The 18,042-nt window shown below is 36.9% G+C and overlaps 1 protein-coding gene across 11 annotated transcripts in view; it reads left to right on the top strand.

Moving 5' to 3' along the window:
* The window catches only part of ETV1 (ETS variant transcription factor 1), a 92,831-nt gene that overhangs the window by 35,962 nt on the left and 38,827 nt on the right, over window positions 1–18,042 (top strand). For all 11 annotated transcript variants that reach the window (XM_019825535.3, XM_006929226.5, XM_011280411.4 and 8 more), the window contains 2 exons: window positions 13,432–13,561; window positions 16,308–16,496. In XM_019825535.3, coding sequence (XP_019681094.1) covers window positions 13,432–13,561; window positions 16,308–16,496 — 319 coding nt within the window. The remainder of the gene's footprint in view (window positions 1–13,431; window positions 13,562–16,307; window positions 16,497–18,042) is intronic.

The raw sequence follows: 18,042 nt of genomic DNA, 5'->3' as shown, positions 1-18,042 counted from the left end.
GTGACCACTACTGGCTAAAAGGCAATAATGCGCTCCATTATTAATGAGGTGTGTAGCGTTCTTTGTGGACTCAGAATATTATGCCATATGAATTCCTGTATCAAATCCTTCCATTTTCCTCTCCTCTGTGACATTTAGTAAGCAGGTACTCCCACCCAGACCTGAAATTGTCAGGCTCCCAGAAAAGGTTGCCTAGTCTAATGCCTTCATTTTATAGATGGGAATGGAAGCCCAGAAAGGTAGCACAGCTTATCCATTATCACACAACTAGTTACGGGTGAGGTAGCAACTAGGTAGATATTATAGTTGACTTTGAGCAGTGCGGGGTTAGGCATGCTGAGCCCCTGCACAGTGGAAAAGTTACATATAACTTTTGATTTCTCTCAGACTGAACTAATAATAGCCTACTCTTGATTGGAAACCTTAAGTTGTCAGTCGATTAACACATATTTTCAATGTTTTATGTATTGCATACTATCTTACAATAAAGGTAGAGAGAAGAAAGCGTTATTAAGAAAATTGTAAGGTAAAGAAAATACGTTTACACCGCTGTCCTGTATTTGTCAAAAAATCCACATAGAGGTGCACCTGCATAGTTCAAACCTGTATTGTTTGAGGCTCAAATGTATTTGTTTCCTTATCTGGTGCTCGTTTGACCCGCTGTACTGTGTGCTTTCAGCTTCTGTCAGAATACGTTTTCCTTATAGTCTTCTCCATGTATAAATGTCTTGCTCTTAGTGTGTAGTTGATAGGCACAAAACAAAATTGGGAATAGGATGAAACAGAAAAAGTAGCGAAATAATAGTCTGATGGCTGCAAGTTGGGTGTTTGCAATGTCACTTTACTTCCTGGAGTCTTGGTTCGTCCTCTCTGAAAGGAAGTGGTTGAAATAATAATGGTTATAAGTAACATTAACTGAGTATGTACCATGTTCCAGGTACTATCCTAGGTTTTCAGGTGCTTCACTTTGTGTAATTCTTACATACACACCGTGAGGAAGGTCTCCTCTAACAGGGAGAAACTGAATCACATAAGCAGTTACTCAGTTTACCAGAAGTCTTTCAGCATGGAAGTAGCAAAGCCAAGATTTAGCTTCTAAGCTCTTTACCACTATGCTCTTTAGTTTCTGAATCATCTGTGTGCTGTCTTCTAGATGTTGTGTCCTGTGATTCTGTATTTGAATAATGGCACCGATAGCTGTCATTGAGCACTTACTGTATACTTTACACAGTGTCTCATTTAATCATATCAGCAACTCCATCAGGCAGGTACTGTTATCACCTCATTTTGTTTTATATCAGTGAGGAAACCTAAGCACAGAAAGGTTAACTGGCTTGCCCATTCTTAGAGCTGGAAAGTGGCAGTAGGAGATTTGAAACTAGGCAGATTTAAGTATCTGTTAGTTCTGCCACTATGCCTTATTGCCTGAGAACTAGTACTTGAGAGTCTAAGACAGAAGTGATGTGAGTTTTATAATATTTTTGGTGTTTATTTTTACCATTTTTTTGATGTTTGAGGCGCCTGGGTGGCTCTGTCGGTTGAGCCTCCAGCTTCAGCTTGGGTCGTGATCTCACAGTTCATGAGTTCAAGTCCCACATCAGGCTCTGTGCTGACAGCTTGGAGCCTGGAGCCTGCTTCGGATTCTGTGTCTCCCTCTCTCTTCCCCTTCCCCGCTCTTGCTCTGTCTCTCTCTGTCTCTCAAAGATGAATAAACGTTAAAGAAAATTTTTTTTAATCTTTTTAATGTTTATTTATCTTTGAGAGAGAGAGAGAGAGAGAGAGAGAGAGAGAGAGAGAGAGCACAAGCAGGGAAGGGGCAGAGAGAGAGAAGGAGGCACAGAAGCCCATCTGGCTCCAGAGTCTGAGCTGTCAGCACAGGGCCCGATGCGAGGCTCACACTCACGAACTGTGAGATCACGACCTGAGCCAAAGTTGGACACTCAACCGACTGAGCCATGCAGGTGCCCCAATATTTTTGTTGCTTAGAGGTGATGTGTGAGTGTGTGTGTGCATGCACACATGTATGTATACATCCATATGTGGAAACACATGCCCTAATGGTTTCTTACCTGTGTGTCATCTAAAAAATAGGTAACTGGTATGCCAAGCATCTAAGTGAGTCAAGTGAATTTAGCACAAGAGCTACTGAGGTGTGGAGTGGTGGGATAGTGGGGACTGTAGCCAATAGGAAAACGCATATCCTGGCCAAAAGGGCAGCTGATAATGGGTTCAGCCAGGTGCTTTTCAGGCTGGAAAGTGGACTCGAGTGTTGCTGGATATTGTGGGTTTTTTTTTCCTAGATAAGTCAGAAATTTGGATTTTTAAACCAGAAAGAGATTTTGAAGCTGATTTTTAAAAGATCACAACAAGAAATGATTTGAAACCGTTCCATGAGCCAAATGGAAACATTGGCAACTTCTGGTTTAGATCATCGGGAGTAGATGACTGACCTTCAGATGAGTAAAAGTTGGCTGCATCTCCCTATCAGTGCTATTTTTTGAAGAGAAGCTACACAGGCCCAAACCCAGAACATTTGTCCATTCTATTCTACTAAGATGGCATAGCGGCACTCGGCAATGTAGAGAGAGTTGAATTATTAAGTGTACTTTTAAGAAATAACTGTCTTGTGAGGCTGTAACATCATCAGAAGGCTTTACCCTGTAGAGAGCGAGGGTTTCTGGCTTCTGACTTCTGCACTGTTCTCAGCACTGGTTTCCGAGTCTGTGGACTCTGATTCTGGATGGGGCCGGGAGGTCCAGAATCACCTTCCAGACCTGTCAAAGTACCTCTCTTTTATTCAGAAGCATCCCTGGCAGGACCATTAAGGAATCTCTGCACTAGAGTGCACACACTGAGACTGGTAAGAGTCGGGTATGTTGGAAAAAAATAGTTTGATGCCCTTTTCTGAGAAATGCATGGTTTCTCTGAGCTCAGTTCTGGTGTTCAGATTGCCCAGGAAGTTCCTTGCAGGTGCGGAGTGTTAACTTCCGGGAGCAGTGGGAGCAGACTAATGACCATTTGCCTTCCGCTGATAAAACTAGCTCATCGCTTTTTAATCTTTTTACCCAGTTGACTTCCACTTGTGATTCCTTTAGCACAGCGGTTTCTGAGTACAAACACTAGCTCTGTCTTTGAAACTGGATCATACCTAATGTCCTCTATAATTGAAAAATTCTTAGGTTCATAACTAGGGGTGAGAGGTTCCCTTATTTTGCCTTTGAGATTACTACTAAGCAACATTTTACGCAGCGCCAAAATAGCGCCAAACGGCAAATTAGGTTTGGGAACTAGCCCAACTGGTGATATTCCTTTAAAAACATTATATCATCTTTTTTAAAAAAAAATAACTACTCTACTTAAAGAATATTATTGAAGAAAAATAAATATCACCTTGCCGTGCTATGGTCTGAATTCCTGTCTTGAAAATATTACAGCTGAACGTATTTCCAGAAGCTGCAAATAACGGAAAATCGCAAAAACTCGAATCAGGGCCCCTGTCCTTAAATGTGTTTCAGTTTGCATTTTGATAGCAGTTTTGAAATGTTATCGCTTGTTTTGTCACAGACATAATTCACATCTTTCTTCAGGCACTGTAAACAAGAGAAAGGGTTTAATGGCCCCATAAAGGCACTCTGCTGATATCTGAGATTAGGCCCTTTAGTAATGGATGTTGGTGTGTGTATGTGTGAGCGTGTGTGCACACTGCGGGGGTGGGGAGGGCTTAAAAGAGGTAAATGTACTGGAAGAGAATCTTTGAGAGGCTCAGATGCGGCAGAAGTGCCCTCTGTTTTTCTGTGTGTCTTGGAAGACGGATTTACGGAGCATGTGACAATATTGTCCTTCTTTGTACACAAGCCTTACCCTTTGCTTCTGGAATTTAACTGAGTACTAATTGAGGTCATTGCCACCCATTTATCACCTGAAATTGAAATGATATTAACTTAAGTGAATGCTTTTCATCTAGTGAGTGTATTCCTAACTACATATATTTATATAAAAACCTGCATGCATTTTTCATGCTATGCTTGTATCTGGTCTGAAATAATCTAATTTGTGTATACCATTTACTTTTTTCCATCTTTACAGAGTTTTTGTTTGTTGTTGTTGTCGTTTTTCATTTGCTGCTGTGGCCAAGAGCCATAGCCATAATCTACATATTAACAACAATTTGTAGATTGTTGTTTTTGTTTTTTTTTGAGCATTTTAGTGTCCACACAATGATTTGTTTTGACTTTCTCATTTATATTTTGTAGACAAGTGTAAAAAATTATATGTTAAACATATCCGTGGTCTCTGTAAATGCCTTAAAATTCCTCAAAGAACATAAATTTGTAGTGTTTTAGAGGCTCAGTGTCATGTAATTTTTCATCATCTTGTTTGTGTATGCCCCTGTAAATTGGCTGCATAAGGCTGCATGCTTGGTTTTGAGAGTCAGTGTAAACAAAGCGTTAATAAAGGAAAATCCAATGGCCTTTGTTAACTAATTTACCTAAACCCTATCAGTAGCAGGTGTTCCTGTTCTAGCCATTCATTTTTATGTTTTCTTTCTCCTTTCATTGTAGACCATAATCCAGAACAGGGGTCAGCAAACTTTTTTCTGTGAAGGATCAGACAGTAAATATTTTAGGCTTTGCAGGTCATAGGGTTTATCACAAATTGTCCATTATAATTCAAAGTAGCCCTAGACTATACCTCAATGATTGGGTGGGACAGTGTTCCAATAAAACTTCATTTACCAGAACTGGTGGGAAGCCACGTGTCATCGATGCACTGTAATTTGCCCACCCCTGTTCTGGAACATCATACAGTAGACTATTCTAAAGCAGGAGTTTTGAGCGGATCAGAAATCTCAACGTCAAAGTCAGGAGACTCTCATAAAGCTTTGTATTCCTAGGTAGTTTTTGTTTAAAAACTACATTTGTGAAAAATTTGTAAAAAAACACACAGATTTGATTCGAAGACATGCTTCTACTTAGTGAAGAAGTAATTAAAAATGTGGTATGTTTCTCTTCCCAGAGTAATTGTTTTGTACTCACAGAAATTGCTACTCTATTTCACTCTTATGATGAGCGTTGGGAGGAAAGCAGAGTGAAAGGTCAGAGCCAAGGCAACTTATCACTGTAATTATATCCACTGTCCACATATAGAAGGGGACCCATCACTAGTGACATTTTGGTTATCAGACTCTAGGGGAAGCTTTAGATGCTGGATAGCAGCATTTTTCCTCAGTGGAGTATGAGGGGTGTGAATTTTTAAATGCTTTTGGTCACAGTAATAAATTGAAACAAAGTAGAATGCCTAGAAGTAAGCATGAATAGTCTGAGAAGTGTTTTAGAAAGAAGTGGCACAAATATATTATTAAGATCATGTATACATAAACATGTATTGCACACACGAGAATTAATCAAACTTAAAGGAGACTGGCTAAAGTCTGTATTAGAGAAAACATTTCAAAAAACTAAAGCTCTAATTGGACTTCTATGAGTTCTTGATGGGTAAGACTGTGTCTTATTGTTCATCTTTGTTCTATAGGTTTATATTCAGTTTCCCTCTCAACACCTGGTGTAGTGTCTGGGCCATAGTAAATGAGTGAATGAATGGATAAAGAAACACCTGATAGGCGGTTACCATGGTGCTTATGCGTGAAAGAAATCATACTTGTATTTATTCAAAATAAATTTGAATTATATGCTCAAGAGTTCAAAGTTATAGCCAACATTCTAGGGCTCTTAATTCTTACCCTGTTGTAAATCAGTCCTAGATCTTTGGATAGGTATTAAGCTTAGCTTTTTTATGCCTTTTGAAAAAATTTTGCACAAGTGGGAGGTATAATAAAGATATTCTTGTCTTGAATGATGAGAATCAAATAGAGTAGGTGACAATTCTTTGAAAATTTGGTAATACTGTGTAAATTTTGAGGGTTTTTAAAAAAGTGTTATAGCAAGTGGTTTTTATCACAGTTCTAAATTCAACCACAGTTCACTAAGTCACCATCTATAGTTAAACATATTATCTTTCTTAAATGTATCAGAAGACATCATCATCTTCACTATAGAAATAGAAACTTAATTTGTAGATTAAACTGTTTATTCTCTGTACTAACATGAAGCAGTCTGTTATAACAAACATGTTCTGTTTTCAATTTAATGGTACAAAAATGTTCCAATGTCAAGACTGTTTAGGAAATTATTCTCCTATGAGTAAATTTTTAAATTCATTATCTTCATCTATAATTGAAGGTGTTGAAATGTAATTTGAATGAAAGACATGGTTATATATCAGCCTTGTTGCGCTTGGAAAGGTGGAGGGCATTTCTGTGCTCCAGTAGAATGATGGCAAGATTTTGCTTTTGTTCTAGAGTGTAGACAGAAATAAACTGGAAGCAAGATGATACCTGGATGTTCATAGTTCTAAAATGAAAACAACTAATGGCGCGTGGGTGGCTCAGTTGGTTAGCGTCCAACTGCAGCTCAGGTCATGATTTTGGAGTTTCTGAGTTCGAGCCCCGTGTCGGGCTCTGCTGAGAGTTCAGAGGCTGGAGCCTGGTTTGGATTCTGTCTCTCTCTCTGTCTGCTTCTCCCTGTCTCATGCCCTGTCTCTCTCTCTGTCTCTCTCAAAAGTAAACAAACATTAAAAAAATGAAAAAAAGAAAGCAATTATTAATTTATCCAAGACTTTACGATGAATACCATAACTCCGAGTAAACTTTTAAATTAGGAAGTGGTTAAGTTTATTTTGGAAGTGTACTTTTAAAAGTCTTGGTATTTTGGAGCTCTTAAATGTAACCATTAGAAGAACTCAGTCATCATTAGTCAGCCTTAAGATGTGGTTTTAAAGGTCAAGCCTCCATCCAAGAAAAAAATGCAAGATGCATCTCTTGAGTGTTCTTTCTGCTTCTCCTCCTAAAGATCTGGTTGTGCAGAGGAGTTGGGGGCCATAAAGGTTTGCATGGAAATGCGTCTGAGGAGTACCTGAGGAAGGAAGACTTCAGATTTCCTGGATAAATTTCTTAACTGTCCGAAGGCAGGGATAAAAATCTAACTGTCACTTCTTTGTTAATGACATGAAGGAGTTAACTCGCCCGGTTTGATACCCTGGAAGGAGGAAAGATTCACTTTAATTAAAACCGCAAACAATGCAGATGCATGTCGTTCACTGTTTCAGACCCAGTGAGGACAGTACAGTAAGCGAAACGAAGTGTACCTAGCAGCCTCGGCAGCAGGCTGGAGCCCTGTTCAGTGAAAGTAATTTAATTAGTGTTGATCATGACTCCAGATGATGGTGATTTGATAAGGAATAATTTAGTACTTAACAGCCTTTTACATGCACCAACTCCATGTGGGAAGGTAAAGCAAATTGCACAAAATGAATGTGCTGCTTTCACTTGTGCCTGTGCCAGTGAGCTGGAAAACTGCCTGTTAGCAGGCGCTCAGACTCTCAGCCCTGTGATGAAATACCCAACACGCTCTCGGCTCAGCCCGCTCGGGTGGGAGTCTCTGTGCTCTCCTTATTTAAGAATAAATAAGAGAAGTCACTTTTGTGATATAGAATCTCTAGGAAGCAGGGAAGTAGAAATGAGGAAAATGAAGTCACATGCGGCTCTTGTGCAAAATGTTGGAGATCATCAGGTTGGCTTCTTTTTTTCCTCACAGCAATTATAAAATAATCCTAGCCAACTCAAATTCATTGGATTACTTATTTGGCTTATGAATAGAAAAAAAAATCACAGTTCCGAGGGCCCATAATGATTAAGAGGCCCACACACGTCGCACGTGTTAGAGACACGTTCATGTTATGGAGTTATGTTAGGAGTAGGGGAGCCCTAAACTTTTGGATGTAGGGAACCCGTGAAAATCCTCAAGTGTGGGCATCTACTGAATAGAAAGACTTTGTTAGATCTTTTCTTTTCTTTTCTTTTCTTTTCTTTTCTTTTCTTTTCTTTTCTTTTCTTTTCATTTTTTTTTCTCAAGTCTTCTCAAGGATTGGATTTATTTCAATGCAGCACACAGTGGATCTAGGTATGGCCAAGCATCACAGTGGATTTGGAATTAGCCCAGTTACGAGAATCACCTAGACATTTTTATAAGATACAGAATCCAGATATATATCCCAGCCTCAGTGACTCGTCATTTCTGGGAGTGGTATATTAGCTTGCTTAGGGCTGCCATAACAAAGTACCATAAACTGAGTGGCTTAAAAAATAGACATTGATTATCTCACAGTTCTGGAGGTTTGAGGTGAAAGATGAAGGTGTTGGTAGGGTTCGTTCTGAGTGCTGTGAGAGAGAAGCTGTTCTATGCCTGTCTCCTGGATTCTGGTGATTTGCTGGCAGTCTTGGCACTCCTTGGCCTGGAGAAGCATCACCTTATCTCTGCCTTCATCTTTATGTGGCCTTGTCCTGCTTGAGGGTCTCTATATCCTAACTCTTCCTTTTTTACAAGGACATGACATGAGTAATATTGGATTAGATTCCACCTAATGACCTCATCTTAGCTAATCTTCTAAGGAAGGTTACACCCTGAGGTGTACTGGGGTTAGGACTTGAACATGAACTTTGGAGGAGGCACAATTCAACCTATAACATAGGAGGTGTGGGAAGTAATCCCTGGGTTTTTCAGAAGTACCTCCTAAGTTTAGGGATTGACTTACCTCTTCTCGCATTGTGGGGAGCCTTACATCCTTTTATCTAAAGTCAATTTAGGAAGGGGTCACGTGGGTGGTCCAGGTGGTTAAGCATTTGACTTCAGCTCAGGTCATGGTCTCACAGTTCATGAGTTCAAGCCCCACGTCGGGCTCTATGCTGACAACTCAGAGCCTGGAGCCTGTTTCTGATTCTGTGTCTCCTTCTCTCTCTGGCCCCCCTGACTCACACTGTGTCTCTCTCTCTCAAATAAATAAATAAATAAATAAATAAATAAATAAATAAACAAACATTAAAAAAAATAATAAAGTCAATTTAGGAAGCTCATGGAACCAGTCTGAAAGCAATAGGGCTCCAGATAGTATATCCATTAAGATGGATCCTACTTTTTTTTCTAAGTTGATATCAATAGACTCTTTGATAGGACACTACTGTTATGCTAGCAGCCATTCCTGTTGGTAGCCCAGACTTGTCATTCCTCCCCTGACTCATTTGGAATGATTTATCCTGTGGAGTTAAAAACAAAATCACACTTCCAAGATCACATTCTCAGATATCTCTGCTGGAACAGGAGGCCAGACATATTCAAGTATTTTAAATTGTGTAGCGTTGCTTGATGCCTCTCATATTTTTTAACCTTTTAATTGAGATATGCATTCATTATGATGTAAAATTTTAACTGCACAGTTTGGTGAATTTTACCTCTGTATATATTCTTATAAGTACCAATCCGTGCAACATATAAAATATTCCCAGCACTGTGGCAGATTACTAGTGCCCTTTATTGGTAATTAACATTTCTATCCACCAATAGAAGGGAATTCTTTCACTATCAGTTAATTAGGTCTATTCTTGAAATTCCTATGCTACATACTCTTTTGTGCTTGACTTCTTTTATACACCTTCACATCTAGGAGACCATGTATATTTCTGTATGTGTCGGTTATTTGTTCTTTGTTGTTCCTGCATAGTATTTCATTGTATGAATATCCCATGAATTATTTATCCATTTTCCTGCTACTGAACATTTGAATTTTTCCAAAGTTTGCTATCTTGAATAAAGCTGCCATGAACATTTTTACACATATCAGTTGGTGAACATATGCAGTGCCTTCTCTTGGGTATACACCTAAGAGTGAAATTACTGGGTCCTGGGGTAAATTTATGTTGAAGCATTAGGGGATACTGCCAAAACATTTGCCAAAGTGTTTATATCAATTTGTACTGTCAGGAGCTTATATAAAAGTTCCTGTTGCTCTAGGTCTTCTTCAAAACATGGGGCGCCTGGGTGGCGCAGTCGGTTAAGCGTCCGACTTCAGCCAGGTCACGATCTCGCAGTCCGTGAGTTCGAGCCCCGCGTCAGGCTCTGGGCTGATGGCTCAGAGCCTGGAGCCTGTTTCCGATTCTGTGTCTCCCTCTCTCTCTGCCCCTCCCCCGTTCATGCTCTGTCTCTCTCTCTCCCAAAAAAATAAATAAATGTTGAAAAAAAAAATTAAAAAAAAAAAAAACTTGATAATGTCCGGGCACGCATCTGGCTCTTGCTTTTGGCTTAGGTCATGATCTGGTTGGGCTCTGCACTGAGAGCATGGAGCCTGCTTGGGATCCTCTGTCTCCCTGTCTCTCTGTCCCTTCCCTGCTCATGCTCTCTCTCTCTGTGTCTCTCTGTCTCTCTCTCTCAAAATAAATAAATAAACTTTAAAAAACTTGGTAATGTCAATCTTTTACAGCTTAGCCATTCTAGTGTGTGTATGATAATTTCATGTGGTTTCATTTGTTATTTTGCTCATAAGTAAAGATGTTGAATACCTTTTTTATATGCTTTTTGTTGTTCATTTGTTTGTTTTACCATTTGGATGTCTTCTTTTTTGGACTGTCTGTTCAAGGCTTTTGCCCATTTTTAATTGGGTCATTTGTTTGGTCTTACTTGTAACGAATCTTATTATGAGCTTTTTGTCAGATCTTTCTATTGAAAACATCTTCTTGGAATCTGTAGCTTACTTTGTAATCTTTTAATAATGTTTTGATGAAGAGAAGTTCTTAATTTCAGTGAAGAAAATTTTGTAGGTTATTTTCTTTTATGGTTGATGCTTTTAGTGTCCTGTTCATTAACCTTATCCTCCCTCAAAGTCCCAAAGATTTTTAAAATATACTAGTATTGAATATCTGATATTTTGATAAATACATTGAACTGTGCATCATACTAGATATTTATTCTCGAGGCCTCACGTATTTTTATTCACATGAATTATATCTGATTTCTCAGGTATGAATATTTGGTACTACTCTGAATGACAAATAGAGTTCCTGATGTGTTACTACTCCTTTTTTCTTAGGAGAATGTAAAACCCAATACACAATCCCAAGTACTAAACTTGGCGATACATATTTTACTGTATATGTTCAAAGTAGTAATAAATCGTTGAAACCTGTTTGTTAAGAATGCAACAAATGTATGGTTAATGGTTGCATCATACAATATTTGTCATTCTGAGAAGTAGCACATAGACACAACCACAGGCAAAGAATTTTCTTATACAGTGTTACTTTAAATTTTTAGATTTTTTTCGTGTTTAAAAAAGTTTTTGTGCAAATTTAGGACTTAGTTAAAAGTAAAGAGAATAATGTAATGAACTCCCACCTACCCATCATGCAGCTTTTAACATTTATCAACATTTTTCTAATTTGATTCATTCCTCATACATCATTTTTTCTAGACTATTTTAAAGAAAATCCCAGACATATTATTTTCTGCAAATACTTTATGAATCTCTCACATTAAGTTTTTTGTGTTTATCTGCCATTGCATTAGCACATCCAATAAAATTAATGATAATTTCTTAAATATCTAATACCTAGTCCATTTTCAGATGACTTATTTGTCTCCAAGTTAGTTGCCTTTTTATAGACGTTCTTTTCAAATTAGAATCCTAACAAATCCTCATGTTCTTAAATGTGTTCTCTCTGAATGGTTAATAAATTATAACCCTCTGACTTCATAAAGTTAATGAACATGAGTACTCTTGACATTTGAAAATGCACGTAATTTCTCCTTTGTTTCTATTCCTCTACTCTCTACATTGAATAGGCATATTAAACTCACAGTACATCAAGAAAAAAACTTTGAAATAGACCTCCCAGTGAAATTATTTTGTTACTATTTGTTAAGTTTTTCTTAGACAGCTAATTTAGGTGAAGTTATTTATTTCTTTGGCAAATGTATATTCCACAATGTTTCAGGTGGTTCTTGAGCCACCACTGAAGATTTTTGTCAAAATTATGTACATATCCAAATAAACAGCATATATTTGCCCATAGCTTGATAGTTCTTGGTATCAAATTATTGTTAAATTATATGTGACATTCAAACAAGTGCACATTTATAATGCTGTAATGTTACAATCAAGATTGAATGGCGTCATAAACCATGAAGTTTCTCTTGTCATATCATGTCTTCATAGAAACAGACTTAATAATTTGTAATGTTTCTTTATTTATTTTGTGAGCTAGAGAGAGTATGCATGCACATGCATGAGCTGGGTGTGGGGGGGGGGGTGGTGCGCAGCGCCGCGCGATGCAGAGAGAAAGGGAAACAGAAAATCCCAAGCAAGTTCCACGTGTAGCGTGGAGCCTGACACAGGGTTTGAAATAGGGCTTGATTTCATGACTGTGAGATTAGGCCCTGAGACAAATTCAAGAGTGGATGCTTCCCTGACTGTACCATCCCAGTATATTGTGTTTTAATTCGAATTCTCATATGAGTTAGAATAAATCTCTAGAATGTGTGTTTTCTTGTGTTTATCCTTAATTAGTCATATTTGTGCATATTGTATATGAAAATAAAATCCTTGTATCTTTTTACTAATTTTTCATTTATTACTAACACTTTAATTATTCTAATAGGATCTCCAATTTTCAATTTCATATACAAGAATAAAAATATATATAGTGTTACTTGTTTATTGGCTTTAAAGCTATGATTCTTCCCACACAACATATTTCCTCTAGAGTTCATATTTTATAGGATCCTTGTAATACATTAAGCATTGATGAATATAAGTATAACCATTAAGTCATGCAAAAAAGGAGACAATATTATTAGATATAGAAGAATTATTTTATGGTAGATTGCATGTGAAAAATAATTTTCAGATATTTTTCCCATTTTATCTTCCTTCTCTGGTAAGCAGATAGGCAGGTACTTTTACCTTTATTTTATAAATGAACATTGGCCTCAAAGGTGGTGAAATTTTGCCCAAACTATCATCAGTTACCATGGGACCTGCACTTGGATTTTCTTTTTTCTACTCTAGTTATCATTCCATTAAACCATTATTATTGATGGGTTTGAGATATTTTCCTTTCAGTAATGCTTAAAATTATGTTCACTTAATTCTTGGATAACCACTTGTGTTTTTTCTTCACTTAATTCTTGGATAACCACTTGTGTTTCTTCTTCTTCACTAGAAGTTTCTTGGCAATGTTTTTAAAACTTTCTGAAAACTGAGCTTCTAGTGTTGTTAATATCAGTTAAGTAAATTATAATTGATTCACTTGAAGTAATGAAAGAGAGTTCGAGCATGCATTCTGTTATACAGTAAAAGCAGAAAAAGAGTATACAGAGATTCTCTATAATCTTTTCATCCATGAAATTCATTAAATGTGATTTTTCTTTGTTATGTAAGTTAATATGAAATGTTAAGGCCATTTCAACCAAGAGAAGTAGAACAGATTACTGTACTTAATTTCTAACTGCGCTTCATTTTTGTGGGTATTTTTGTTTTGTTTTCTAGTGGCTTTTCATGGCCTACCACTGAAAATCAAGAAAGAACCCCACAGTCCATGTTCAGAACTCGGTTCTGCCTGCAGTCAAGAACAGCCCTTTAAATTCAGCTATGGAGAAAAGTGCCTGTATAATGTCAGGTAAAGCAATCAGGTGTATTTATATACAGAGAGAGGGTGGTGGTTCTTACTAAAACAAAAAGTCCAGAAAAATATAAGGTCTCAGATTATATTTTATGAGTTCTTTCTTCAGCATGTAACAAAGCTAATTAGGTAATGTGTTTAGCAGAACTCTAAAGAACTGTATACCATCTGATCACACACTTGGAGAATCATTTTAAAGCAATAATTTTCATCCACATCGTTAGTTGTTTTTCTGCTGTAGCAATGCATCCTGGGTTTGAAAAGAGGGTCTTACTTGGTGTGAACAGCTATTGAAAGTTCTCATTAGAATGAATGCATTATGCACTTTAGATAGAGTCTGTAGGAAAAAAAAAAGGAAACATTTGGCAGGTGTGAGCAGTACATTAGTTACTGACAGGCTTTGCAGATGATCTATAAGATATGTTCATGGAGAATTGCAATAAAGTTAGAATTTTATAAGGCTCAGCACAGGCTATTATCTATTAAAAAGCCAGTTGTTCTTTTTGATGATAGTAAAGGGTGGAGCAGTAAAATTACTTTGTTCATTTGTTGGAAGATTTCATAACATATATGTTCATTAAAAACCCTTCACAGTAAATTGCATTCTGTTACTTTTCATATTGGCCTCTAATTGCATAAGGAAAAGTTGGCACTGTCTATTGAGTATCATTATTCCCAATTACAGTAGATACTTACTTCTTAAAAGGAGTTCATTTGGAAACTTACAAAAAAGGATTACAAATATTTGTAGTTATAGAAGTTACATAGATTCGGGTTCAAAATACATACGATCCAAAGGAGGCTTCTCTATTCTCATGTAGTCGCAACATGTAATGTTATATCCAAGATATGTAAAATTCAAGAAACTCAGATTTGTGCAGTCTGATGGCAGCTGACCAATGTTGGGATATTCTCTTGCTGTTTGTTCTTGCAAACTTGTCTCTTATGTCTGTTTTTCTAGGAGGATCACCAGAGCCTGAAATTATGAGCCAGCTCACTTGAAACTGCAAAACTTTTATTAAAAAAAATCTCGTAGAAGGCATTAAAGCTTACCGAGTTCAGTTAAAATAATATTGATCAATCTGAGTTTTATTTATAGTTTTTTAATTTTTGCATTTTCTCTTTAAGAGTGCTGCATTTTCACAGAATAATTACTTAGCGTAATGAAGAATGTTAAGTTAATGGACCAGGTAGATATAGAATTGTTGTTCCAGTTCAGCATTGATCACAGGTGTGGCTATGAAATAATTGCTGCTTTGTATGACATATCTGACTTTCATAAATTAATAGTAAATGAATCACATGAATATTTTCGGGTTTCTCTTGGGGACCAATAATTTCCACAGTGATTTATAGATTAAATTCTAGTACCCCCATTTCCATATGAACAATGTAATTCAATACAGTATTTTGTGGGGGGAAAAAGAAGCGTCCTAGGGCAGAGGGTGTATCAGTTTTTGTTTTGTGTTTTTTTTTCAGTTTTTTCTTTACATGGGAATGGGACAGGCAAACTAGTTTGTAAAAGAAGTCGTTTCTCGTTCAGAAATATTGGTAAAGGGTATAGGTAGAAACAAACATAATACGAGTACTGTTGACTTTGCTTTAAAACCACCAGTGGGCTTATACAGCACACCCTCCTACGCTTTTATGAAGTGTTTTTGTGCTTGGCTATAATTCTGTGTACAGATGTATCAACTGAATAAACTATTACATAAGTTAATCCAAAAAGAATGTTTCTTTTTAAAAAAGGAAAAACTATGTATTGATGATCACTATTTTGAAAGAAAAATATTATTTTAGCCTCAAACTGTCTTCCTTATTCAGAAATTTAAGTAAAGTTTATTTTTGTTTATTTTGAAAGAGAGAGAGAGAGAGAGAGAGAGAGAGAGAGCATGCGCACGTGCAAGTAGGGGAGGGACAGAGAGAGGGAGACAGAATCCCAAGTAGGGATGTGGGCCTCGAACTCAGGAACGCTAAGATTGTGACTTGAGCAGAAGTCAAGAGTTGGATGCTAGACCAACTGAGCCACACAGGTGCCCCATATCAGAGACATTTTAATTTGCCTCATTACTCTCTTTATTATCCCATGTGAGGAAGTAAATGTCAGGTATCATTTATTTTATATATAAGAAAAATGAAAATAAGGCAAAGGCATTGTCTTCTTAAAATTATACCCAAAATAAAGGCAAGCCAGGAATGGTCTCCATCTTATGAAATTGAAGTTAGTTTCTTGTTCTAAAATCTTATGTAAATATGGAACAATGACAATATCAGAAACATGCCACGATTTAGGAAAGATCTATTCAACTTGCTCAAGCATTAATTCCACTGCTCTCGTAGTGCTTTTCTATATACTAAGAATTTGTGTAAGTATTAAAATACACATTTTATATTTATGCTGATACTAAGTTATATATTAATTATCCTATTTTCTCTTTAAGTGTGTGGTGATTCTGAAGATAATGGGTTTTAGGATGACAAAAGTTAACACATGTTAAATTCTCACTTCCTTATGACTTGAGCCTAACATATATATTGAGCCTAATATATATATTATATATATATTTATATATTACATATTACATATGTAATATGTAAATACATATATATATACATTTATATACATATAAATACATATTACATATATATAATATATATATTTCTTCTTTTCTTGGGTTGGAAGGAAAAGTGTTTAATCACTCCAAGGAAACCAATGTTCTCTTTTCTTTTGTTCCTTGGGTAGTGCCTATGATCAGAAGCCACAAGTGGGAATGAGGCCCTCCAACCCCCCAACTCCATCCAGCACCCCAGTGTCCCCACTACATCATGCGTCTCCAAACTCCACTCACACTCCAAAACCTGACCGCACCTTCCCAGCTCACCTCCCTCCATCGCAGACCATACAAGATAGCAGCTACCCCATGGACCACAGGTAAAACTGCAAATATTGTATATATATTGTTTAATGTTTTGAGCATCTTGGAGGCAATTTCTATCACCAATTCCTAAGACCTATGGTAGATTTAAGGTGAGCATATTAATTTTGCACATCTTTGCAAAATATTTTTAGAAAGAGCTTGCTCTGTCTATAGTTAGAAATAATTTGTGGAGAAGGTCATTTATAAACATTCCTTTTATAAACATTTAAATTGGTTGCTAAAGTGGAGAATTAATCTATATACTGACATTTGAACATTTCCCTTTCGCTTTGCCTGAATTAAATTGCCTCACTTAAACTTTAAATCAGATCATCCCATTTTTATGAGCATATGTGTGTACTTGTTCTATAAAGTTAGGAGACTAATTTTAGTAGGTGGCTTATGGAATTAGGTTCTTTACCTTAGATTGAATGGTTTAGCTGTACATAGTTTTGCAGAATAGAACTTATTTGATTAAAACTATTTTCCATCCTTTGCAAGTGATGAATATTTAATGCCAGTAAGTGCCTGACCCTGGACCCTGAGAATACAAAGTAAAGAGATAGAGACTGAATTATTCTTTCTTAGAAAGAAGACAAGAACCCGAGTGTGGAGCTAGGGAGGATGCCATGGTGGACATTCTGAACTCCTAGAGATACATGCACATTCAAATAAAATACAGGAGTACCTTTGTACTTTTAACAATAGAGCTTAAAACACAGGTTGATACTATATAGCATCCATCGTTTCCTTTCTACCTTGTAATTATAGAGAGCCGATGGTGTGCAGGGAAATGTTTAACAACAGGCTTAATGGGAGAAAAACCAGAAGGCCCCATCTGTAGCATTTGATGAATCTGTGATATAAATGTTCCAACTGTAAGCCATCATTGTGACAGCCCTAAACACAGAGTCAGAATCGCGTGGAAGCAGACCTTCACATAGTATCTCTACCCTAAAGATAAAATAGACATAACCTCCAGGACATAATTAGTAGCAAGACAGAGTGAAACAATTAGCAAGAGATGCATTTTGAATACTTCTTGCCTTTGTTTTTAATAGGATTTTTTAAAAAGTTATAAATTTACATCACTTAACGCTTAAGTATCCTGTGTTTAACAATCGGCTCACAGTATTTCTGAAAATTTAACAATAAGCCAGTGCAAACTGGCTGTGACACACCGTTACAAAAATAACTCAGCTGAAGGAATCCTCTAGATCAGCAGAGGAAACGAGAAGATGTGTCACTGGCAACTTTCGGAGGATAAGGGAATACTCACTCAGATCAGCTTTTTATAGGTTATTTAATGTGACTCAATCTCAAATTCAGTTCAATCTTTTTTGGGATGATGGATAAGATGAAAGCATTCTTTATAGTGTGAAACGAAGCCACATCTTTTCTACCTTTGTTTCCATCACTAAGCCCTCTTGTGCTCTAGTTATGAAATGCTTCCTATGATCTTTCCCTTCTCACTCCGTAGACTGGAGACCTTGTCAGAGCGTAATGGTATGTGCATCTGTGTAAACAGTTTGGTAAATACAGATGAAAGAAATCTTATTG

Source organism: Felis catus, chromosome A2 (genome assembly GCF_018350175.1).
Source record: "Felis catus isolate Fca126 chromosome A2, F.catus_Fca126_mat1.0, whole genome shotgun sequence".
NCBI classification, from domain to species: Eukaryota; Metazoa; Chordata; class Mammalia; order Carnivora; family Felidae; genus Felis; species Felis catus.
Note: the sequence above shows the minus strand (reverse complement) of the source record. Positions and strands in the feature narration are given on the sequence as shown.